The 25,204-nt window shown below is 41.2% G+C and overlaps 3 protein-coding genes and 1 pseudogene across 4 annotated transcripts; 3 read left to right on the plus strand and 1 right to left on the minus strand.

Moving 5' to 3' along the window:
• The first annotated feature begins 821 nt into the window (after window positions 1–821).
• Window positions 822–3,660, plus strand: LOC125213519 (receptor-like serine/threonine-protein kinase SD1-8). Its single transcript, XM_048114110.1, has 6 exons — window positions 822–2,221; window positions 2,296–2,426; window positions 2,496–2,706; window positions 2,785–3,022; window positions 3,093–3,231; window positions 3,306–3,660. Exons 1-6 carry the CDS (start codon window positions 1,282–1,284, stop codon window positions 3,591–3,593), a joined length of 1,947 nt encoding a protein of 648 aa, XP_047970067.1. The 5' UTR covers window positions 822–1,281; the 3' UTR covers window positions 3,594–3,660.
• Window positions 3,661–4,672: 1,012 nt separating this feature from the next.
• On the plus strand, window positions 4,673–11,696 carry LOC125209554 (putative serine/threonine-protein kinase receptor). The gene is given in 15 exon segments (XM_048109154.1): window positions 4,673–5,939; window positions 6,068–6,220; window positions 6,297–6,421; window positions 6,490–6,700; window positions 6,785–7,022; window positions 7,096–7,246; window positions 7,322–7,606; window positions 8,259–9,555; window positions 9,902–10,039; window positions 10,158–10,279; window positions 10,362–10,500; window positions 10,503–10,571; window positions 10,655–10,892; window positions 10,959–11,109; window positions 11,186–11,696. Coding segments are annotated over 15 exon segments (4,878 nt in total). The 5' UTR covers window positions 4,673–4,684; the 3' UTR covers window positions 11,492–11,696.
• A 687-nt stretch (window positions 11,697–12,383) lies between these two features.
• Window positions 12,384–15,446, minus strand: LOC125209555 (annotated as a pseudogene).
• Window positions 15,447–17,167: 1,721 nt separating this feature from the next.
• Window positions 17,168–19,085, plus strand: LOC125213524 (G-type lectin S-receptor-like serine/threonine-protein kinase SD1-1). Of its 2 annotated transcripts, XR_007174958.1 has the most exons (6): window positions 17,168–17,570; window positions 17,636–17,845; window positions 17,956–18,074; window positions 18,149–18,299; window positions 18,375–18,691; window positions 18,870–19,085. XR_007174958.1 is itself a non-coding variant. In XM_048114115.1 (5 exons), exons 3-5 carry the CDS (start codon window positions 18,156–18,158, stop codon window positions 18,904–18,906), a joined length of 498 nt encoding a protein of 165 aa, XP_047970072.1. In that variant the 5' UTR covers window positions 17,168–17,570; window positions 17,636–18,074; window positions 18,149–18,155; the 3' UTR covers window positions 18,907–19,085. The 2 variants fall into 2 exon arrangements, 1 of the variants encoding a protein (XP_047970072.1); XM_048114115.1 differs by having other exon boundaries at window positions 17,636–18,074.
• The last annotated feature ends 6,119 nt before the right edge of the window (window positions 19,086–25,204 follow it).

Consider the following 25,204-nt stretch of genomic DNA (forward strand, 5'->3'; position numbering starts at 1 on the left):
CTAATTGTGGCAATCGAATGGCCCATAAAAAGGCTTACTTATATTTCGATGGAGTGTATAGAATAAGATTATCTTGTTCCATGTTAAGAGACAAATAAATAAAAAATGACCTTGGATAGATATCCTGAATGAAGTCTCATTTAGAATTAATTAAATTAGTATAAAATTGGAAGACTACATGCAATTCGTCTTTGAATCTGTGTTAGGTTTGACTAGAGGAATTATATTTCATTCTTTGAAGTGTCAACATTTACTTTCATTGAATTATTGATCTTTTCCACAATTTTACTGGACTACATGCATGGACAAATTATTTTGGAATATGCTCCATTCTAATTTAAGGTGGTTTCATTTACGAAAGATGGAGGATTTTATCTTCAACAAAGATGGATGATTTTATCTTCAACCCTGTCATAATCGATTTATGTGTTTGTATTTTTTTAAATTTATTTAATCATATTTTTTTATGACACAATTTATGATATTTTTAAGTTCATGAAAAAATAAAATGATGTTAAATTAGTTATCAGAAAAGCATCAATTAGATTTTACTTACCTCTAGTGTATAAACCAAATCATGTGAAAGTTGAGTAAAATAATAAATTACTAGTACTATTACTCAAAGGAATCCATTGCCTTCACGTGTTTTTACCAACCTTTCATAATTTCTAAGGGTGCGAAAATTTCAAACTTTCAACAGAAAATATTTAGAATGGACAATGTCAAACATTGCATTCTTGAATTTTTAATACATTACCAAAGAAACAAATATGTTTTGAATCAGGCTCCATTAATTTAAGCTGGTTTCATTTATGAAAGATGGAGGATTTCATCTTCAACAAAATTGTGTGTGGACTGCTCTTATTCATAATATCTTCACAAATCTCTGATTCTGCAGACACACTCCTCCCAAATCAAACGCTGGCTATCGGGCACACTTTGGTGAGTCAAAACCAAGTTTTCGAGCTGCAATTCCTCAGCATCGGAAAATCAAGAAACACGTTTTTGGCCTTACGGTATACAACCACACCAGACGTCGTGGTTTGGGTTGCGAACAGAAACAATCCCATCACCGAGTCGCAAGGGGTCGTCTTCAGCGTCGCTGGAAACGGCACTCTCGTTATAACCAGAAATGGAAAGGCTATTTGGTCTGCGAGTCCATCAAGGCAGGCATCGCGTCCACTAGTACGCCTCCTGGATACGGGAAACCTGGTTGTTGTCGACCAAGAAGACACCATCTGGCAAGGTTTTGATCATCCAACTGACACCTTGTTGCCTGGAATGAATCTCGTAGATGATCTTCGTTCCGGTGTTGAGACGAACTTGACATCTTGGAGAAGTTTGGACGATCCTTCTTCTGGAGAGTTTGTGTTCAGGATCAAGAATCATGGATTGCCTCAGATGGTGATCTTGAATGGAGAAAAAACGTTTTATCGATCAGGACCGTGGAATGGGCTTCAGTTTAGCAACATGGAAGCCTCTCCCAATTCTGTTTTTCAAACTGATTTCAATTTCAGCCATGGGTGGTTGATTTCCGTCAGTAGGGCTTATGACAGTTCAATTTTCACACGGCTGAAGCTTGACGCATCTGGCACCATCCAGCGGTATACCATGAACTTGCAAAGAGACGCGTGGAATCTGGCCTACACCTTTCCACAAGACAAATGTGAAGAGTATGGTTATTGCGGACCGCATGCAGTCTGCAGCATTGATAGAGTGCAGAGATGCCAGTGTTTGAAGGGGTTTAAACCCGCGTCGCCAAATGATTGGGATCTTCAAGATTGGAGCAGTGGATGCAGGAGAGCTGAGCCGTTGGATTGTGAGGGTGGAGATGGTTTTCATGAGGTAAGAGGGGTGAAGTATCCTGATATGATCAAGTTTTGGTTGAATATGAGTATGAGCCTCCATGAATGCCGAGCTGAGTGCTTGAGAAATTGCAACTGCACCGCGTATGCTAATGCATATGTTGCTAATGGAGGCAGTGGATGCCTCGTGTGGCTCGGGGATCTCGTTGATGTTAAACAATTTACTGGTGCGGATAGTAACCAGAACTTGTTTGTTCGCCTGCCAATTTCAGAACTAGGTGGTACAACCGACGAGAAGGAGAGGAAGAGAAGAAGGCCGACAAAAGTTGTAGTGATATCAGTTACATGTGGAGTTATTTCAGCAGGTTTTATTGTTGGAGTGATACTTTTACTGACAAGAAGAAAGAGGCAGCCAGGTATGGATGCTCTGCTTAATTTTATGATTAACTCATTGAACCAAAGAGTGATCAATTTTCTTTTTATTTAACAGCATCAGATTCAAAGATTAACAGAGAAGATCAGGAATTGCAATTATTCAAGTTTCCGACTCTTATGGCTGCAACAAATAGCTTCTCTAGGGAGAACCTCATCGGGGAGGGAGGTTTCGGCCTTGTCTACAAGGTGACATTCAACATCACATCTTTAGTATGATCAGTTTTGTATTCTCTTATGCTAACAGTGCTTAAGCAGGGGAAGTTATTTACGGAAGAAGAAATAGCTGTCAAAAGATTGTCAAGAACTTCACAACAAGGCCTCAAAGAGTTCAAGAACGAAGTCACCTTGATTGCGAAACTTCAGCATAGAAACCTCGTCAGACTTTTGGGATGCTGCATTGAAGGGGAAGAGAGAATGCTTGTATATGAATACCTGAAGAATAGAAGTCTCGACTACTTTGTTTTTGGTACAGTCTAAGATACATCTCTATTTATTACTATTTCAAAGAGATTGGAGCATCCCATCTATCTGTTGAATTTTGCAGATCAAAACCAAAGAAAACTGTTGACATGGCCTAAGCGCTTTGACATAATCATGGGAATCGCTAGGGGGCTGCTATATCTTCATCAAGACTCCAGATTAAAGATTATCCATAGGGATCTAAAGACGAGCAATATTCTACTAGATGGAGATTTGAATCCGAAGATCTCAGACTTTGGATTAGCAAGAATTTTTGGAGAGGACCAATGCATTGCTAAAACAAAACGAGTTATTGGGACCTAGTAAGCTGTTTTCTATAACATCGAATTATTTTACCTTTTACGAGGCATTATGACTAATGAGTTTATGCAGTGGCTATATGGCTCCAGAATACGCTTTTGATGGGAAGTATTCAGTTAAATCAGACGTCTTTGCGTTGGGAGTGATATTGTTGGAGATTGTGAGTGGAAAGAAGAACAGAGGCTTCGACTATTATAGCCTTTCGGGACATGTAATCTGTCATCTGTCATTCAATCAGCCTCGCGTTCTATATTATTAGAGAAGCTAACATATATATTTGGGCAGGCATGGCTGCTGTGGAAAGAAGGCAACATTCTGGAGCTAATGGATGAATGTTTGAGCAATACATGGATTGAATCTCAAGTGAAAAGATGCATACACGTCGGGTTATTAAGCATTCAAAAATATGCGGAAGATAGGCCAGTCATGTCATCAATAGTTTCCATGTTAGGAAGTGATGGAGCAATGCTACCAGATCCTAAAGAACCTGGATTTTTTGGTGAAAGTAGTCCGAGCTGCAGAACAATTTCACGCCAGGAAACATTCACCATCACTGAGTTAGAAGCCAGATGAGAAGAATATAGTTCTTGCATGCTACAAACCTATGTATGTAAATATATTTATTGCTCTAAATACAATACAGGGGTGTGTTATATTGCTAACTATTTAAGTTGCTAACTCATCAATACAGTGTATTAAAAATGTCAACACGATGACATCAAAATGTCAACACATTATATTGAAGAACAACAAAATTATGTGTTGACATTTTAATGTCATCGTGTTGACATTTTTAATACACTGCATTGATGAGTTAGCAAGTTAGCAACTTAAGAAAGTTAGCTATTGATTCAATCCATATAACAAGTGAGGATACGTTATAACTCATGGAGATTGAAACAGTGACAAATTTGAATTGAGCTAATCTTATTTGTTATTCTGAATATAGTAAATGTAATATCATATGAACTGATCATATAGACGTGGATAATATTGATTAGACCTTGCGATTATTTCCAGGAAGCAGGTTCCTCATGTAAGAAAAGTTTTTAGCCATTGTTTCTTATTATTAAAGAAAATTGTTGATATTATTCAATTCAAATGTCAACCAAAATAGACTTATAAAGAGAATAACCATAATTCAATAATAATAAGTTGTTGAATTCTCAACACAGCTGATGCTATCTTGTTAATTTTCTGTGGAAGTCTATCTCAGTTTCTTCAATTGAGAGCCAGACACCTCACTGAAGTCACAATCAGAAGAAGAAAATTGAATAGAGGATTGGAAGAATGATGAATCACCCTATCGTCACCACATCATTAAAGTCCTCATTATAATTTGACTATGTGATTTTTATAAGGAGTTTTGTTCCTCGTGTGCTGAAAGTCAAAATAATACTACTAGTATTTCCTTAGTGGTTAGTTGGTTGGGATTGGAATTTTGCTTCACTTGGACAAAAAAGTTAAATGAAGAAATTCAAGAACAGATAATGGTGGCTGAGTCAATCTAATTGGAAAACCTGTGTTTGTCAGCCTTATCATTTCATGATTTAAATATACCAGTCAACTTAGAAATGTGTGATCTTTCCTACGTAGTTGCATTTACTACCCATTCATTTTCAAGCTGCATTTCACTTCTTTTCTGTTGAACAAAGGAGAGTCTCATGTTCAACAGAATTCTCTTTAAGCTGTTACTGTACAGCACCTTTCTGAAACTGTATGATGCAGCAGATACTCTTTTTCCTAATGAAACCATTGGTGTTGGGAAGACTTTGGTTTCCCATAGCCAAGTATTCGAGGTCGGGTTTTTCTCTCCCGGGAGCAGTTTCTTCTTAGGCATGTGGTATAAAAAAACACCCAAAGTTGTAGTTTGGGTTGCAAACAGAAACAATCCCATCACTGGTTCAGTTTCAGGAGTAGTCTTGAAAGTTTCTGAATATGGAAATATTTCTATAAGCAGAGGCGGAGGCGTTATCTGGTCGGGGAATCCATCAATTGTCGGATCAGATCCAGTCTTAAAGCTCCTGGATACCGGAAACCTGGTTGTAGTAGACTCGACAAAGCAAGGCTACATATGGCAGAGCTTTGACTATCCAACTGATAACTGGCTGCCAGGAATCAAGTTGGTGGACGATAGTGATGGTGGTGTGGAGACGTATTTGAGGTCATGGAGAACTTCCGAGGATCCTTCGCCTGGTGAGTTTGTTTACAGGATTGAAAACCAGGGCTTGCCTCAGTTGGTTGTTTACAAACAGACCAAGAAGATGTTTCGAACTGGAGGCTGGAACGGGCTTGGTTTCAGTGGCCTTCCACTCTTACCAAATAACTCCATCACAAGCTTTTCTTTCAGAGACGAGAGGTTGATATCTATATCAAGGCCGGTCACCAGCTCAATTTTCTCAAGAACAACACTCGAGCCATCAGGTTTGCTACAGAGGTACAACATGAATTCTAGAATAGATGCTTGGACGCATGTCCAGACGTATCCAAGAGATAAGTGCGATGCATATGGTAACTGTGGAGCATATGCGTTGTGCAGCACTGAGAAACCGCAGATGTGTCAATGTTTTAAAGGGTTCGCTCCCAAGTCGCAGAATGATTGGGACATTCAAGATTGGTCGGGCGGATGCACTAGGACGAAACCACTGAATTGCCCAAATGGAGATGATGGTTTTCTAGAGGTTAGAAAGGTAAAGTACCCTGATACGTTGAGGACTTGGCTGAATCCTAGCATGGGCCTCGAAGAATGCAAGGCCGAGTGCTTGAAAAACTGCAGCTGCACTGCTTGTGCTAATCCATACATTACTAATGGAGGCAGTGGCTGTGTGATGTGGTTTGGGGATCTCATTGATATCAGAGAATTTCCTGAAGCAAACGATAACCAAAACATCTATGTTCGTCTACCGGCCTCTGAGCTAGGTAAATTTATCTGTAAAACTTGTTTCTTGTTAGATTTTCATGCTCCTTTGAAAAATGAACTATGATGTGTACATGGCTTAATTGTTATCTATAGAGAACTAAGCATGAATGTTTGTTTTCTTTTCTAGCAGGTTCTGCCACCAACGGAGAGGAAGAGACGGAAGAGGGAAAAAGGAGTGGTGCTAAAAAGCTTGTTGTAATATTTATAACTGCTTCTGGAGTTGTAATTCTTGCACTTTTAGGTGGAGGTGTGTTTTTTATCGTCAGACGGAGAAGAGAAGGTATCTTTTTTTTTTCCAGTCTATTAGCGTTGTTAACGATCTGAGGCAGTAACGCTTTACTTTTGGTCGATTACAGCGTCAAAAAGTAACGATGAAGATATAGAACTGAAAATATTCAAGCTGGAAACTATTGTGGCTGCCACAAACAACTTCTCTTCAGAAAACATGATCGGAGAAGGAGGTTTTGGCCCCGTATACAAGGTAACGAAGAACATGGGCGAACATGAATAATAATAGTTTCACATTCTGACCTTAACATGCATGAGCAGGGGAGTTTGTCTGCAGAAGGAGAAATAGCTGTCAAGAGATTGTCACGAACTTCACAACAAGGCATTGAAGAGTTCAAGAATGAAGTCATCTTGATCACTAAACTTCAACATAGAAACCTCGTCAGGCTTCTGGGATGCTGCATTTGTAGAGAAGAAAGAATGCTGATTTATGAATACCTCCAGAATAAAAGCCTGGATCATTTCATTTTTGGTACAGCTTAATACAAATTTCTCTGTATTAAACATGGCTAATTGCATTTCATAAAACTCACAAAGTATTGAAGCGCGCCTGCAGATCAAAACCGAAGGAAGCTTGTGACATGGGCTATGCGTTTCGACATAATCATGGGAATTGCAAGGGGACTGCTATACCTCCACCAGGACTCCAGACTAAAGATTATACACCGCGATCTCAAAACAAGCAACATCCTTCTCGACAAAGATCTGAATGCAAAAATTTCCGATTTTGGTTTAGCAAGAATTTTGGGAGAGGGACAATCTATTGCTAGAACAAGACGAGTTGTTGGGACATAGTAAGCTACTCTTACTTATAAGAAAGGATTCAGTTAACTTGTATGGGTTGTTATGACTGATAACTTTATGTAGTGGCTATATGGCTCCAGAATACGCGATTTATGGGAAGTATTCCGTGAAATCCGATGTGTTTGCACTAGGAGTGATACTGTTAGAGATTGTGAGCGGAAGGAAGAACCGAGGCTTTGGCCAAAGTGACGACGGCCATAGCCTTTTGGGACATGTAATTTCTTCGTTAGTACTTGTCACTGAATTAATCATTTTGTATCCGAAGGACTAAACCAATGCATTTATGCAGGCATGGTTCCTATGGAGAGAGAACAAAATATGGGAGCTAATGGATAAATGTTTGAGCAATACTTTTATCGAATCTCAAGTGAAGAGATGCATACATGTCGGACTATTATGCGTTCAAAAATTTGCAGAAGATAGGCCGGTCATGTCATCGGTGGTTTTCATGTTAGGAAACGACGAAGCTATTATCCCCGATCCTAAGGAACCTGGGTTTTTTCCTGAAGAGAGTTCGAGCTTCGACACAAGTGTGTGTCAAGAATCAAGCACCATCACTGATATTGAGGCCAGATGAAGAATGCTATGCAATCCATTTTTTTGTCTGCATAATAAAAATGTCTGAATATTGTTTTTCCCAAAACAAACAATATCTAGTATTTTAGTTTATGTGATTTGGTTTCATCATTATTCTTTTCCATTAACATTGACTAGAAAAATACTTCCCAGGTAATCGAATTATTCATTTGTGCAGTAGAAAAACATACAAAATGTTACCATTCTTGCACTCTTGGGTTCGAGGCTGCCTTGTATCAACACACATGAAAAGGGAATAAATATTAAAGCTTTTCATGCAAAATGTTAATTAAATTTTGAAATCAAATGAAACTAGTTTTCCAATGTTTTTAGATTAATCATGGGGTCCACTATCTCAAGTCTCAACTACTCCACATATTAAAGAACGCGAAAAAGACATTCAGATTCATTTCATTTTCTAGAATTTGACTGATTGGACAATTTATTGCTTTCCTACAGCAGAGGTCATTTACCGTCATTGAAAAGGCCAAGTCGTTGCACTAATGTTAATGTCTCTATCAACAATGGAAATTTATAGAATAAAAGTACTAAGAAATGGGAAAAGGAAAACGTTAACCAATTAGACTTTTCATTTCATTTCATGATTTATGTACAATCATCCGTGGCCAGCTAAACATTCCCACATGTAATCCGATTCTAAGATGGTGCTATTCTCTTTCACTACAATCCTCTGCTCCATGCTTCACTCTCTCCCCTTTCTTACTTTAACTGTTGGGGCAGTTTATGATCACATACTTTTTCCAAATCAATCACTTGTTATAGGCCACACTCTTGTTTCTCAAAACCAAGTTTTTGAAATGGGTTTTTTCTCACCTGGCAAATCCTCAAATAGATTCTTGGGAATATGGTACAAGACCACACCAGATGTTGTAGCTTGGGTTGCAAACAGAAACCATCCCATCACTGCCCACCAAACACCATATTTTATGATATCTGGAAATGGAAGTCTTGTAATAAACAGTGGCAAAAGCATTATCTGGTCAGCGAATTCATCAAGAGTAGCAACAAATCCAGTTTTACAGCTGCTGGATTCTGGAAACTTGGTTCTTCTAGACAACATGGTGGAAGGCAGCTACCTATGGCAGAGTTTTGATCATCCAACTGACACTTTATTGCAGGGGATGCAATTAGTTGACGATGCAGATTCGGGGGTCGAGAAATATTTGACCTCATGGAGAAATGCCGATGACCCTTCTCCCGGAGATTACATATTGAGGATCGAAAACAAGGGCTTGCCTGACGTTGTAGCGCTGAGAGGGGCAACGAAGAGATATCGGCTGGGACAGTGGAACGGTTTATATTTTGGTGGGGGTCCACGCTGTCCCAATGCCATGTACAATGTTTCTGTAGTGTTCAGACAAGAGAGGATGATATCCATCTGGTACAATGACAGCACGGCTGTCACAAGAATAATGCTGGATCCATCTGGTACAATGACACGCCATACGCTAAACGCCCAGAGAGACAAATGGAATCGTGCTTTCACGTTTCCTCAAGATACATGCGACGAATATGGTATTTGTGGTCCTAATGGAATCTGCAAATCCAGAACTGACAGCCCAATTAGATGTCAGTGTTTCAAGGGATTTGCCCCTAAGTATCAAAGTTATTGGGACCTTCAGGATTGGTCGGGTGGGTGCACTAGAATTAAGCCATTGAATTGCCACGGTGAAGATGGATTTCTAGAGGTTGGAGGGGTGAAATATCCTGAGATGTTGAGTTTTTGGTTGAACATGACTGTGAGCCTTAGTGAGTGCAAAGCCGAGTGCTTGAAAAACTGTAATTGCACTGCGTATGCGAATCCATTCATTACTAATGGAGGAAGCAGCTGCTTGATGTGGTTCAATGAACTCATCGACACCAAGGAACTTTCTGCCGCAGATAGCAAGCAAAACATTTATATCCGCGTGCCAATTTCTGAACTAGGTAAGTTATTTCATAATTACCATTTCTTAACAGTACCTAAATCAGCATTTCTAAATCTGAACCCAAGATGGAGACTTGAGATATAGTAGCAATCAATAAACATAGTTTCTGACTAGATAACTCATTTCTTATCTGCCCATTACTGCTATTGTGAATCCTAATTGTTTGTTTGTGCAAAAGTGATCATCATAAATATTAAACGTATGACATGCATATAGATCTGATGTGTTGATAGTATAATAAGATGGAGTAAATGTAGAAGAACATATTAGACGAGTGGTGTCTGTGTCCCTATACTCTTATTCCTATAGATGGAAATAACATTGACAGGTGAATTTCTCTGTAGATTTGAGCACAGGTTTAGAGGACGAGAAGGAAAATAAAAGGCCTATGAAGTTAATACTGATATCAATGGCTTCTGGTGTTTTCATCTCAGCCTTCATCAATGGAGGCATACTTTTTATGACAAAACTAAAGAGGCAAGGTAACTATTCATATTCTGCAGTGAACTGATCTGAAAATATCATATAGTCTGTTAGCTATGCAAACCTATATTGGAGCTAAAAGTGAAGCATATTTATCTTTCTCTCACTTTGATGCAGTAAAAAGTAAAAATGAGGACCTAGAATTAACTGTGATCAAAATGGAGACTATTGCGCAAGCAACAAATAATTTCTCAACGGAAAACATGATTGGGGTTGGAGGATTTGGTCCTGTTTACAAGGTAGTAATATACTAAGTGAGAGTGCTGAAGTTAAACAAACACATGAATACTTTATTTATCAACTAACAACTTGCACGATCAGGGAAACATGCCTTCTGGAGAAGAAATCGCAGTCAAAAGATTGTCGAGATCCTCACACCAAGGTCTTGAAGAGTTCAGAAATGAAGTTATGGTGATTGCAAAACTCCAACACAAAAACCTCGTCAAACTTTTAGGATGTTGCATGAAGAAGACGAAAGGATGCTAATATATGAATACCTAGAGAATAAAAGCCTCGATCTTCTTGTTTTCGGTACTCAGACTTATCCTTTACTTTTAATCTCTAATCCCATCCTGTCATCCTACCATATGACATTAGAGTTCGATCATTTGCAGATCCTGGCCGGAGAACACTTTTGACATGGCCTATGCGTTATGACATTATTATGGGCATTGCAAGGGGACTGCTATATCTCCACCATGATTCCAGATTAAAGATCATTCATAGGGATCTAAAAACGAGCAATATTTTGCTAGATAGACATTTAAATCCGAAAATTTCAGATTTTGGGTTAGCAAGAATTTTCGAAGAGGATCAGGCTCTTGCTAGAACAAAAAGAGTTATAGGGACATTGTAAGTTTACTTTAGATAACTAAATTTACTCCAATATTTCCTATATTGATGAATAATTTTATGCAGTGGATACATGGCTCCTGAATATGCAATTGATGGGAAATACTCAGTGAAATCTGACATCTTTGGTCTCGGGGTGGTGTTGCTGGAGATAATTAGCGGAAAAAAGAACAGAGGATATGAAGACAGCAATCACAATCTTAACCTCTTGGGCCATGTATGCAAATACTTTGATTCCATTTTTGTTTATATGGACAAATGTCAAAAAACTTAGCTTGTTATTAATGTGGTAGGCATGGTTGCTTTGGAAAGAAAACAAGAGTATGGAGTTGATGGATGGATGTTTGAAGAATACAGTTAGGGAGTGTGAAGTGAAGAGATGCATCCAAGTGGGGTTATTATGCGTTCAAAAATTTGCAGATGATAGGCCAATCATGTCATTAGTAGTGTCAATGTTAGGATCTAATCTCGCAGTTTTGCCTGAACCAAAAGAGCCTGGATTCTTTATGCAAAGAAGTTCAAGTCCAGTGGGAAGTTATACATCACCAAGTGTTAAGTCAGAGAATACAATCACTATTACAGACTTGGAGGCCAGATGAGGAGACCCCCAGTGTGTTGGCTCTTTATTTCTCTCTTTCTTTCTCTGTTTGAGGGGGAGAGAGATTTCGGGCAACAAAGAAATGTTTGATTTTGAGAGTTTTTTAAAATTAAATAGGTTGGTGGACACAAAATTTGAAAAAGTAAATAGTACTATTTACAGAACTTCCACAGTGTGGCCAGCCACATTATGGCCGCTCAGCATTACCCTTGGGAAGAGTGAACCAATTCTTGTAGTAAAATAGTACTCCCTCCGTCCACGAATGGAAGTCTCATTTTTCCATTTTATTCCGTCCGCAAATAGGAGTCCTGGTTCACTTTTACCATGAATAATAATAGGGTCTCACCTTCCACTAACTCATTCCACTCACATTTCACTTAAAACTTATATATACAAGTGAAACCCCCCTATTCCACTAACTTTTTTCCACCTACTTTTCTTAACATTTCTTAAAACCCATGCCGCCAAGAAATGAGACTCCTAATGCTGGACGGATGGAATAATATTTTAGATTTCAGCATTCTAGACATATATCTCTAATGAAGGCATGTCAGAGTGGAACTCTAATAAATAAGAATAGCCATACTGGCATGCTTCCAAAAAGGTAACCTAAGAATCTGAATGCATAAATGACGTTTCCCGCCAAAACATGCATGAGTGACATTCTTAAACAATTTTCTTAAAAAAAAATTCAAAAATATGTATAGATTCTTTGAATCAACTTTCAACTCATGCTGATTTACCATATTCTCACCAAAATATGTGACTTTAAAGATGTGGCTTATATCATTTTTTAGAAAGATTGATTTAGATGGTCCAATTAAGTTGCCATAACCTGAGAGCTTTCCCATTTCTTTCAGTATATCTGGACACAAGATTCATCATCAGATAAAGTTATTTCATATCCATCAGCGTATAGATCCTATGTTTCCCTCTCAACTACAATTTGTACAACAGGGTGTGTACACTAAAAATTGTTTGCACAATTTCCCAATCTATAACTCTTCATTGAATTTGTTAACGAGCCTCTAGCAGCGATATGGTCATTGCATTACCAGAACTTGCAGTGTTGGAGCTATGGGAAGTTTCATTTGCTTTTACATCTCTTCCAGTGAAGAAGCCGGGATGTTTGGATTCAGGCAGCACCCCATCATTATTGAGCATCAGAACCACTGAAGACATGTTTGGCCTCTCTTCTGTCTGTTCTTGCACGCACAAAAGACCGACATGGATTGATCGCACAATCTGAGATATATAACTTGAATATTCCACACATTTGTCGACTAATTCAAGTGACCTATCTTCTTTGTAAAGCATCCATGCCTGTTGTTGCATTAGCTCATACAGTGTTATTAAAAGGTAATTTCCATTCCAAATAAAGACAGCAACGAGGTAGAATACTTACGTGTCCAAGAAGGTTGTGGCGGTGATCTATCAGAGTGAATCCTCTGTTTCTCTTGCCACTGATGATTTCAAGCACCAGTACGCCAAAGCTAAACACATCTGATTTCACTGAAAACATGCCGTCTACAGCATACTCTGGGGACATGTATCCACTGCAAGAAAATGTTCACAATGGCATCAGAGAGAAGGCAGTAAAATGGCATTTTGAGGTATCACGTTGTAAGGATCATATACTTACTATGTCCCTACTACTCGACTTGTGTTGGCACCTGTCTCGTTGCCTCCAAATGTTCTTGCAAGACCAAAGTCTGATATTTTGGGATTCATATCCGAATCTAGTAATATATTGCTAGCTTTGAGGTCTCTATGGATTACTCTGAGACGAGAATCTTGATGAAGGTACATAAGCCCCCGAGCAATACCATTAATAATGTTAAAGCGCCTCGGCCAATCTAGCATCTTTTTCTTTACTTGATCTGCAAAATAAGCTAACATAATACGCTACAATGCCAGAGAAATTGAGGTGGACGCTAAATGTGGAAATATCTTACCGAAAAGTATTAAGTCGAGACTTTTGTTGGTCATGTACTCGTAGAGAAGTATCCGTTCTTCGCCTTGAATGCAACATCCTAGAAGCCTCACAAGATTTCGGTGCTGAAGTTTTGCAATACAGATTACTTCATTCTTAAACTCATTTTGTCCTTGAACGGACGTTTTTGATAGTCGTTTCACAGCAACTTCCAGTCCCTCCAGCACTCCCTGGTACAAACATGTAGTGTTCTAAAGCTTTGTACTCAAGTTGTAGAAAAGGTATTATGGATTTACCTTATAAACCGGTCCAAATCCTCCCCAAGCTTATTGTTGACTGAAAAATCATCAGTAGCTTTTATTATTGTGGATAAATCATACATTGGTAGCTCTAGCTCCTCATGGCTCTCACTAGGATGTTGGGTATCCATCTCTGCAGGTGAGAAATAAAAGGTTATGGATAACAAAAACAACACTATGGCATTAGTTAACACAAAATAACTACTCATCTTCTGCCATACTACTTTCTTGCTGCCGATAATTCTGCTTCTTTCTTTTTTTGGAATAAAGCAACATGCTTAGTCCCAGTACAAGAATTCCCATTACCACTGAGAACGCGACAACGAGTGTTTTCCTATGCCTACTCCCCGAGCCTGTTGGAAAATACATGCTATCAGCATAGACTTTGTTACCTTAAAAAAACACAAGAGAGTGATTATATCAACACCTAATTCGGATTTCGCCATTCTAATGTAGACATCTTGTCCAGGAGATATATATCTCATGTCGACAAGGTCACCAAACCAGCGTAGACATCCAGTTTCCCCGTTGCTGATATCCATAGGCGCATAGGCTGTACATGAGCAAACTGTGGCACAAGAAACCCTGCATTCCTGAAGACTCATAGTCGCGTTAGCCAAGGCACGCTCCGTGTCTGGTAACTGGACACCAGAGTACTTGAGAAACCCGCCCCCTTCTTGGCAGTTCAACGGGGTCCTTCGAATGCATCCACTCGAAAAATCACCACCATCCCAACCTGGAGTAGGCTCGAAATTACCCAAGCAGGAACAAGAAGGCGTGGTTTTAGTACTGCAAACACCGTAGGCACCACACACTCTATAAATGTCACAGTTATCATTGGGAATGGTAAGATAGAGTATCCAGTTTCGGTTTTGATACGACCAAAGCCACCTCTGCCCAACGCCACTCTCGCTAATCGTAAACCTCATATAAACAGAGTCGTTGAAGAGGTTGTAGTAATAGTAAACCTCGTTCTTACTGATCACAACACCGAACGAGAAAATCGTGTTCTTCACCAGGTTTTGAGTGCCGCTGAACCGGACACCATTCCACGGCCCCGTTTTAAACAGGACGGATGAGCCCTCTTTGATCACGGTCTGAGGGTAGCCACTGGGATCGCAGTGATAAGTGAAGCGCCCCGATTGCAGGGTCTTCGCTGTTCTTGGGTGATGCGATGTAGACTTCGTGGCCAGTGATGAAATTCTTACCAAGCTTCATGCCTGGTAAGAAAGTATCAGTTGGATAGTCGAAGCTCTGCCAGATGAAGTTGTTTGCATCATTTGTATCTGTCACGACAAGGTTCCCCGTGTCGAGTAAACGCGCGAGTGGAGCCTGTGTAGTGGTTGATATGTTGGCAGACCAAATAGTAGCATTAGTAGCGTTGAGGAGAAGGAGACGGCCGGGTTGGATGACTACGAGCCTGCCTGATCGGTCGATGAGTGGATTGTCTCGGTTGGCGACCCACACCACGGTTTTTTCTTCGATCTTGTTGTACCATATTCCGATGTAGCGGTTGTTGGAGCTCCCGGGGCTGTAAAACCCCAAGACAAAGGCCCCGGTTGATGAGACGAGCCTGTCATCGCTTCCGTCGCTCACTACTTGGGATGCATTAATGGTGTCTGATGTTTGTGTGGAGAATACACAGGCTGTGAACACAAACAGCCTGAGGAAAAATCTGCTGCTGCTTATCATATTTGCTTCTTCTAATCCGGATTGGATTAAGAATTAGCAAAAGGCAGTTTGGTTATTGGTAAACATCATTCATTTTCATATCACAATAAACATGTAACTTGTAAATTTGTTTATGTGATGGTCCAAGTCTAATGGCCATTCATGTTATTATCATTGACTTCGGATACTTTGTAATTAATCAATTAAAATTACTAAGTATAAATTATACCTTGAGTGGCCAACGCGAGCAAATTGATTTACGAGATCTAAATAAATTTTTGTTATAAATCATTAAACTTAATTCCATACATGATACAGCACGCAGACTAATTACGACGTCCACACTTTTTTTATTAAACATAATAAATACTTGGAGGTAAAGCTCATTTGCGGCTGTTTTGTTCAAGTTCAAGTAAACTACAAACTCTATAATCATGTTACTTTCACTTAAATAGTTCTTAACCAAAAAAATTGTATTTTAGGGTGTGTTTGGTAATATGGAATTGGAGCTATGGAATTGTTTGGTATCACTAAAATTATAGAATTGGAATTGATCATAATTCTAAGGTGTATGAATCAAAATAGCTTCGTGGGCCCGAAAGCTACTTTGCACCTATTCCAAATCAAAGTCCTAAGTCTAGAATTCCATATCTGTCTGTTACCCTTCCCATTCTTTACTTTTTAATTCCAAACAGTTAGTGTGGAATAATTGACCTTATCTATTACTTGGACTCAGTCCAATTTATTTGTGGCATTGGCTCAACTAATGTGAGAAGCGCACCTAGTTGGCCTGATCACTTAAACGCCCGGAGTCATCCGATGGCGGCCATGTCTTTGCTCCACCCGGATCGACACTCTTGACCATTCGATGTAGAGAGTGATTCTTCCTATAGACATTTAGCCTCCGGAATTTCATCTGCATCTCAAAAATGTTCTGCAATTACATAGTCTAAGTACTACCTACGTAAGTCACAAGGTACATGCCAAGCTAAGTGTCACACACGATAACTTCTCTCTCAATTAACTAACTAATCCAGCTGGCAGCAACGGTCTTCTTCACAGGTTCTCAACTTCTACACAGTCATCTTCTTTATCCAAAGACTTCGCATGCTTGCATCAATCTCGGCATGCTCCATTTTACTCTTCATCTTTCACACTCCCCCTCAAGATGGACAGTACAAGCTTCATCTTGTCAAGTATAGAATGAAAAGCAGTGAATCCCAAAGGCTTTGTAAACATGTCAGCCAGTTGAAGATTATTCCGGATGTGCAATAGTTTGATCACTCCTTCCTTTGTAGCTGCAAAATAAGACATTCATATTCATTTCATCAAGAAAAAAAAAACATTAATTAGATTCAATTTATCTATAACAATTTGACTGATTGCACAAGTTATAGTTGATCAGCAGAGGTCATTTACCGTCATTGACAAGGCCAAGTCGCTATCAACAATTAGACTTTTCATTCCATTTCAATTTATTATTCCATGATTTATGTACAATCATCTGTGGCCAGCTAAACATTCCCGCAGCTGCACTTGTTATCCGATTCTAAGATGTCATTCTACTTTTTCAATACAATCATCTGCTCCCTGCTTCACTCCGCTCCCTTTTTTAGTTTAACACTTGAAAAACTGTAGTTGCACTGCGTATGCGAATCCATTCATTACTAATGGAGGAAGCGGCTACTTGATGTGGTTCGACGAACTCATTGACACCAAGGAACTTTCTGCAGCAGATAGCAAGCAGAACATCTATATCGGCGTGCTAGTTTCTGAACTAGGTATCATCACCATTTCTAACACTTATTCCTAGAGTTGGAAATAACATTCACAGGTGAATTTCCCGGTAGATTTGAGCACAGGTTTAGAGGATGAGAAGGAGAATAAAAGACCTATGAAGTTAATATTGATATCAATAGCATCTGGTGTTCTCATCTCAGCCTGTATCAATGGAGGCGCACTTTTTTATGGCAAGACTAAAGAGGCAAGGTAACAATTCATAACACAAACATATATTGGTGTGAAGCACATTTACCTTTCTTCACTTTGTTGCAGTAAAAAGAAAAAAGTGAGGACCTAGAATTACCTCTGATAAAAATGGAGAGTATTGTGCTAGGAACAAATAATTTCTCCACGGAAAACGAAATTGGGATTGGAGGATTTGGTTCTGTTACAAGGTAATATAATAAGTGAAACAAACACATGAATACTTTATTTGCCAACTAACCACTTGCATAAGCAGGGAACATGCCATCCGGAGATGAAATCACAGTTAAAAGATTGTCGAGATCCTCACACCAAGGTCTTGAAGAGTTCAGAAATGAAGTTGTGGTGATTGCAAAACTCCAACACAAAAACCTCATCAAACTTTTAGGATGTTGCATTGAAGAAGAGGAAAGGATGCTAATATACGAATACCTAGAGAATAAAAGCCTTGATCTTCTTGTTTTCAGTACTCAGATTTATCCTTTACCTTTTTATCAAAATCCCATAGTTTCATCCTACAATATGACAAAGAGATTAACACATCCACTGGGTACATTGGTGTTCAATCATTCGCAGATCATAGTTGAAGAACACATTTGACATGGCTTATGCGTTACGACATTATTATGGGGATTGCAGGGAGAATGCTATATCTCCATCATGATTCCAGATTGAAGATTATTCATAGGGACATTGTAAGTTTACTTGATATAATTAAATTTACTCCGTTATTTCCTATATTGGCATGTTGATCAATAAATTTATGCAGTGGATACATGGCTCCTGAGTATGCAATGGATGGGAAATACTCAGTCAAATCTGACATTTTCAGTCTTGGAGTGATTTTGCTGGAAATAATTATTGGAAAAAATAACAGAGGATATGGAGACCCCAATCACTGTCTTAATCTCTTGGGCCATGTACACAAATACTTTGATGCCACTTTCATCAATATGAATATTGTCAAAAAACTTACTTGGCTATTACTATGGCAGGCATGGTTGCTATGGAAAGAAAACAGGATTGTGGTGTTGATGGATGAGTGTTTGAAGAATACAGTTAGGGAGTGTAAAGTAAAGAGATGCATGCAAGTGGCGTTATTATGCGCTCAAAAATTTGCAAATGATAGGCCAATTATGTCAACAGTGGTTTCAATGTTAGGATCTGATGGAGGAGATTTGCCAGAACCAAAAGAGCCTGGGTTTTTTATGGAAAGAAGTAGCAGCCCTGTGGGAAGTTACACATCACCAAGTTTTGAGTTAGAGAATACAATCACCATTACAGACTTGGAGGCCAGAGGAGGAGAACCCCAGTATGTTGTGCTCTCTATCTATCTCTTTTCTTCCCTCTCTGACTAATCCATTAAGCCACCAGTCCTTGTGCGATTGCGCAACAAGCTGGGAGTTGTGGCACGATCTGCACTCGAATTGAGGGGATGTGTTAAGAGTAAAGTTGAGTCTGGTTCATCTAATGATGTGCATGGAATGCAGGTCGATCATTGCAAGAGTAAAGTGTTTGAGATCTTGATTGTGGATAAGGCGCAAGATCATGGTGAGGAACACACACATACACGTAGCTGGAAAGAGGTGCTCACAGGAAAGAAGAAAGATGCAGAGTGTTGTTATGATTTTGTAGCCTGAGTGGCTCAAGTCTAGTATATAACACCATTTCCAACTTACACTAAACTCAGATCTATTTTAGAGTATATATAGCAATAAAAAGTTGTTTTTTTTCAACAATTTACATAGAATTGAAAATTTACACCATTTTTGAGTATATACATGTCACACCAAATTTTTGGAGTAGCACCGTATTTGGTGTTGTTTTATTATAGAAAAATTCAAAAATGAGTTTAGATTTTCTACACCAAAAATTATTTTTATTATATGATTGAAGATGGTCTAAAAAGTGTTTTCTGAATTAGTCCACCTAAATAGTGAAAATTAATAATTAGCACAACAAACTTCAAAGAAAACTAAAATGTACTTTTATTTATTTTTCGAACAAAATTACCTACGTTTTTTCTATAGAATGATGCAATGATTACATTTTTTTTTGGTAAAAAAGCGGACAAATCCCAAATATAAGAACAAAATCAACAAATATAAGCAACACCTAGTCTGTCATTCAACATTCAGCTATAGAGCCCAGACGGAGGGACCTCGAGCTTATGAACACCTCTATGATAAGAATAAGCATTATGCGATAAAAAAATCATCAACAAAGATCCCTTCTCGATGCACATGTTGCAAAGCCATAAAATTGAAATCCTGGAGTAACCCACGTACCCTTTTCACTATAAAGCGACAATTGATAGAAGTTTCAAAGTGCCCAAGATCATGGCCACTCCAACAAAACTATGATTTCTCAGTTCGCACCTCCTACTCTTATGAATAGCCTATAGGCCGTGATACAAGCACCAAATCTCTTGCTGTTAGAATATAACAAAGTCCAATGTTAACAACAAAGTCATACCTACATAATCCCTCTGCATCTCTAGTCAGACCTCCCCCAAAGGCATAACCCGACCCATTCTCTAAGGAGGCATCAATATTAAGTTTCAAATGATCAAGCGTTGGAGGTCGTGTTAGGTATGAACTTCCTAACTCACGATTAATTCCTCCGTGAAGTCACGGGAGCTTTGCCCGACGATCGCACACGGGTAGAACTAGGGTTTGTGTTGAAGAAGAAAAGTAAATTTGCGTGAAAATATTTTATTTCATAAGGAGGGAAATAAAATACACGCCTATTTATACTAGGACCCTAGGGTTGATTCGACCTATGATCCGGGAAATAATCAACGAAGAAAACCCGGAAAGGAGCTTATACATCGCTCGACGCTAAAATAATTAAAATAACATTAATAGTTCTCAAAATACTAAAGTCAAAAATAATAAAATAAACATGATAATTCAAGACTTCGGCTCTTCTTCTCATGGTTTGCCAAAGTCCGCCAAATGCTTCGGCGGATGTCTCTGCCGACGTGCTCTGTCCTTCGCAATGGTTCTTTCTGCTTCCTTCCGATTGCTCACTCTGGTATCCACGTCATTCTCTTCTACTACCTGCTCCGCGGTCGTCTCCTTCAAGCGAGCCGAGGGTTGACCCGTAACAACTCTCCCCCCCTTGGAAACCTCCTTGTCCTCAAGGAGCAAGTGTGGAAATCTCTGACGGACTACATCCACCGGCTCCCAACTTGGCTAATCACCCCCATCGTCACACCACTCCAGCAACACTTCCTCCACTGGAGCTCCATCACTCTAGACTGTACGACGGTCCACAACGCGACGAGGCCTTACCACGGGTCTGCCACGAACAAATACTGGCAGTAAAACTTCAGCCGGCGACCCTGCGCTTGCGACAAACGGCTTCAACAAGCTCACGTGAAACACATTATGTACGCGACTCCCTTCGGGCAACTTGAGCCTGTACGCCACCTGCCCAATTTTCTCCAACACCTCGAAAGGCCCATAGAAACGCCTAGCAAGCTTAGTTGATAACGGTTTGGCAACCGAGTATTGTCTGTATAACTGCAGTTTTCTCCACGTCCCGACGATGCTTATCAGCCGTCACTTTCATCCGTTGTTGCGCCTTCTCCAGATTCTTCCTAAGCATCACAATCAATTCACCACGCTGTTGGATCATCAATGCTACATCCGGAGGCGTGGCTACCGAAGGTGGAGCAGCAATCAAAGAAGGCGGCTCTCGGCTGTATAGGGCAGTAAAGGGCGATGTCCCGAGGCCCTCGTGATGAAAGCAATTCAATGCCAATTCCGCCCACGGAAGGAAATTAGCCCACTTAGTCGGTCTATCCGCCACAAACGCCCGCAGATACTGTTCTAGACCCCTGTTCCGGACCTCAGTTTGCCCATCGGATTGGGGGTGGTAAGCCGTCGAAAAATGGAGCTTAGTCCCACTGAGGCGCAACATATCCTCCCATACTTCATTCAAAAACACCGGGTCTCTATCCGAAACCAACGTCTTGGGAAAGCCATGATGTTTTACCACAGTATCAATGAAAACTGTCGCCACTTTCAACGCATTGTAGCTCTTAGGCAATGGGGCGAAATGAGCGTATTTGGTCAGACGATCCACCGCCACTAAGATAGATGTGTAGCCCCTAGATTGAGAATGGTCAGTAACAAAATCCATCGAAACATCTTCCCATACCTGTAATGGAATCGGTAACGGCTGTAGCAACCGTGCAGGCTTCTGCGTGGAATACTTGGTTGTTTGGCACTCGTAGCAAGATTCCACGAACAACTTCACATCCTTCCTCATTCCCTTCCAATAGAACACTGCTGCCAACCGCTTGATCGTACGGTCAATCCCCGGGTGACCCGCTAATGGGGCAGTGTGAAACTCGTGCAGCAGCCGCTCTTTCACTGCAGAGTCTTTGCTCACGTAAATACGACGCTTGTAGTTGAGCAGTCCATCCGCCAATGAAAACTCCGGATCCCCTGCCCCAGACTCCACTGTCGAGATCAGTTCTATCAAATCAGCGGCGCTCGTCGCCTCCTACCGCAGTTCGGCCAGCAGCTCCGGCACCGGGAGGGCGACCGTGGTCAAGAGCTGGCCGTCCTGATCTGGATCGCCATTCGCAGTGGGCTCGGCCTAGCTGCACTCCACATCTCTCCACGACAAAGCATCAGCCACCCTGTTGGAAGCGCCCGTCTTGTACTCAATTCTGAATTTATAATCCATCAACTTTCGAGCATAGAATTGCTGATCTGGGGTCTGAATAATCTGCTGCAACAACTCTTTCAAGCTTTTCTGATCACTTCTGATAACGAATTCCCGACCCAGCAAATACTGACGCCACTTTTGCACAACCTCCACAATTGCATATAATTCTTTGTGGTACGTAGATGAAATTCGTCATCTCGGACCGAGCTTCTTGCTAAAGAAAGCCAAAGGATAACCCTCTTGAAGTAACACTGCCCCAATCCCAAAATCTGACGCGTCGGTCTCCAAATAGAAAGTTTTGGTGAAGTCAGGTAGACGGAGGACCGACGCTGACCACATTGCACCCTTCTGCGCTACAAAACTGCTCGCCGCCGCTTCCGACCAAACAAAGGAGTCCTTCAATAATTCAGTCAAGGGACCCGCAATAGACGCATAATGCGCCACAAACCTCCTGTAATATCCCGTCAGACCCAGAAAACCACGGAGTTGTGGCACTGAAGTGGGGGTGGGCCATGATAACATCGCCTCAATTTCGGAAGGGTCAGCCTTAAGTTCCCCGTCCGCAATTAAGTGCCCCAAGTACTCGACGGTTGTGCAGGCAAACGTGCATTTAGAAAGTTTCACATAGAATTGATTCTTCGTTAAAATAGACAGTACCTCATTCAAATGGCGGATGTGAGACGAGTATGTTGGGCTATAAATGAGGATGTCGTCGAAAAACACGATCACAAAATGACGCAGGGGGGGAACAGATCATTCATGGCCGCCTGGAATGTGACAGTGCATTTGTCAGGCCAAAAGGCATGACCAGGAACTCAAAATGCCCGTCGTGTGTTCGAAACGCCGTGTTAAAAACATCCGCTTCACACATCCGGATTTGATGATAACCGGAGTGCAAATCCAGCTTAGTAAAGAACCGAGCCGCGCCCAGCTCGTCGAACAACTCGTTTGTGGTGGGTATCGGAAAATGGTCCGGCACGGTTGCCGCATTCAGAGCGCGGTAATCAATGCAAAAGCAAAACGACCCATCCTTCTTCATGATCAGCAAAACTGGTGAGGAAAACGGGCTTTGACCGGGACGAATTATGCCCGAGTCGAGCATTTCCTTGACCTGTCTTTCGATCTCCGTCTTCTGGAAGTACGGATACCTGTACGGGTGGACATTTACTGGTTTGCAGTCGGGTTGAAGATGAATTTTATGGTCGAACTGGAGCCTCGGGGGCATGCCCGACTGAACCACAAAAGCCTGCACGTGTGAGCACAACACTGCCAATATTTCCTCCGGCAGCTCTGCGGGAAATATCACCTCCGCCGTTGCCACACTGTTCGCCTCTTGCCTCGGCAACTGAACCACCTCAAACACCGCTGCGTCGCTCTGCAGAGATAACAGGGACGTGAACCGACGCAGTGAAACCGCTTGAGGGAGGGGCGGTACCAATTTCAAGCTAATATGGTCGTCGTTGCGTATGAACTCCAGAGTACCCGCCTCAAAGTCATTTGTCACCCGCCGGAGGGACTTCAGCCACACTCTTCCCAGTATCACATCCAGTCCATGCACCGGAAGAATATGCAAGTCCACCAGAAATACATGGTTCTGCACCACAATCCGAGTTTGCTTACTCGCCCACGAACATAGCAACGATTCTCCATTACCCACATAAACTCGAAAAGGGCGAATCTTCTGCAGAGGCAGCGCCAACCGTTCCGCCACCCGCGGATGTAAGAAGTCATGCGAGCTACCTGTGTCCACCAAAATGCGGACCTCCGCCGCCCCGATGGCGCCCACTAACTCAATATCCTCATCCTTCTGACTGCCATCCATGGCAAAAATATGGGACATATCTGAAGTAACCACCTGAGATCCCTGCACATCCTCCTCCTCATCTCTCATCTCTCAGATCATCGTTCGAATCGTCATCCATGCCCATATAAACCAGAAATTTCCCTCGACAGTTGTGACCAGGCACCCACTTTTCCGAGCACCACCAGCACAGCCAAAGGCGAGACCGTTCCGCCTTCTCTGTTGTCAACAAACGGAGCACGGGCAGCTTAGAAAACTATGAGAACTTATGTTGACCTGGGCGTGGAGGCTGTTGAGGGGGAGCCGGCAGCGCCACCTGTTGAGATTGAGCCACCTGCCGCTGCTCATAACGATTCCCGTTCCTGCGCTGAAAGCTACGCGGTGGTGGCGGCCTTTCGCTGTCAAACTCCACTGCTAATGCCATAGCGGCTGCCACCGAAGAAGGATGTTGAAGACGGACCTAGTTTTTAACCGGTTGGGCTATCCCCTCAATCTAAATCGGCAGCAATATATATTCCGGTGCCCCTCGAACCCGATTCAACATCGTCTCAAAAGCTTTGTTATACTCTGTTATCGTGCATGTCTGACACAAATTAGCAATAAGGCCGATGCAATTCTGAAAACATTGTGGGTCAAAACGACGTCGCACGTCGTCTAAGAAATCTGACCAATTCGCTTGCGGGTTGTTCTCCCGATAATTAAAAATCCACTCAGACGCCGGATGTTGACCACATAATGCAATTTGTGATCATCCGGAGTTCCCATATGGTCGAAATAATATTGCACCCTCGAAATCCAGTTTACCGCATCTGACCCGTCGAAGCGAGGCGGCTTCATCTTTTCATAACGCTGCTTCTCTGGACGGAACTGATCATAGCGCGGGGGTTCGTAATATTCAGCGAACTCCTGCCTGTTGCTGCCCGGGGCATCCCAAGCCGTCTGTCTGCTGTTACCATGGCCATCTTGTCTCGCCGCAGGATTATCCCACGCCGTCAATTGTTTACCCCGCGCCATCATACTACTACCGCTGCCGAACTCCCATGGAGACGGCCTCTGCGATGACGGCAGAAAAGGAGCTTATAGATCGCTCGATGCTAAAATAATTCAAATAACATTAATAGTTCTCAAAATACTAAAGTCAAAAATAATAAAATAAACATGATAATTCAAGACTTCGGCTCTTCTTCTCACGGTTTGCCAAAGTCCGCCAAATGCTTCGGCGGATGTCTCTGCCGACGTGCTCTGTCCTTCGCAATGGTTCTTTCTACTTCCTTCCGATTGCTCACTCTGGTATCCACGTCACTCTCTTCTACTACCTGCTCCGCGGTCGTCTCCTTCAAG

The sequence above is a fragment of the Salvia hispanica genome, chromosome 3 (assembly GCF_023119035.1).
Source record: "Salvia hispanica cultivar TCC Black 2014 chromosome 3, UniMelb_Shisp_WGS_1.0, whole genome shotgun sequence".
NCBI lineage: Eukaryota > Viridiplantae > Streptophyta > Magnoliopsida > Lamiales > Lamiaceae > Salvia > Salvia hispanica.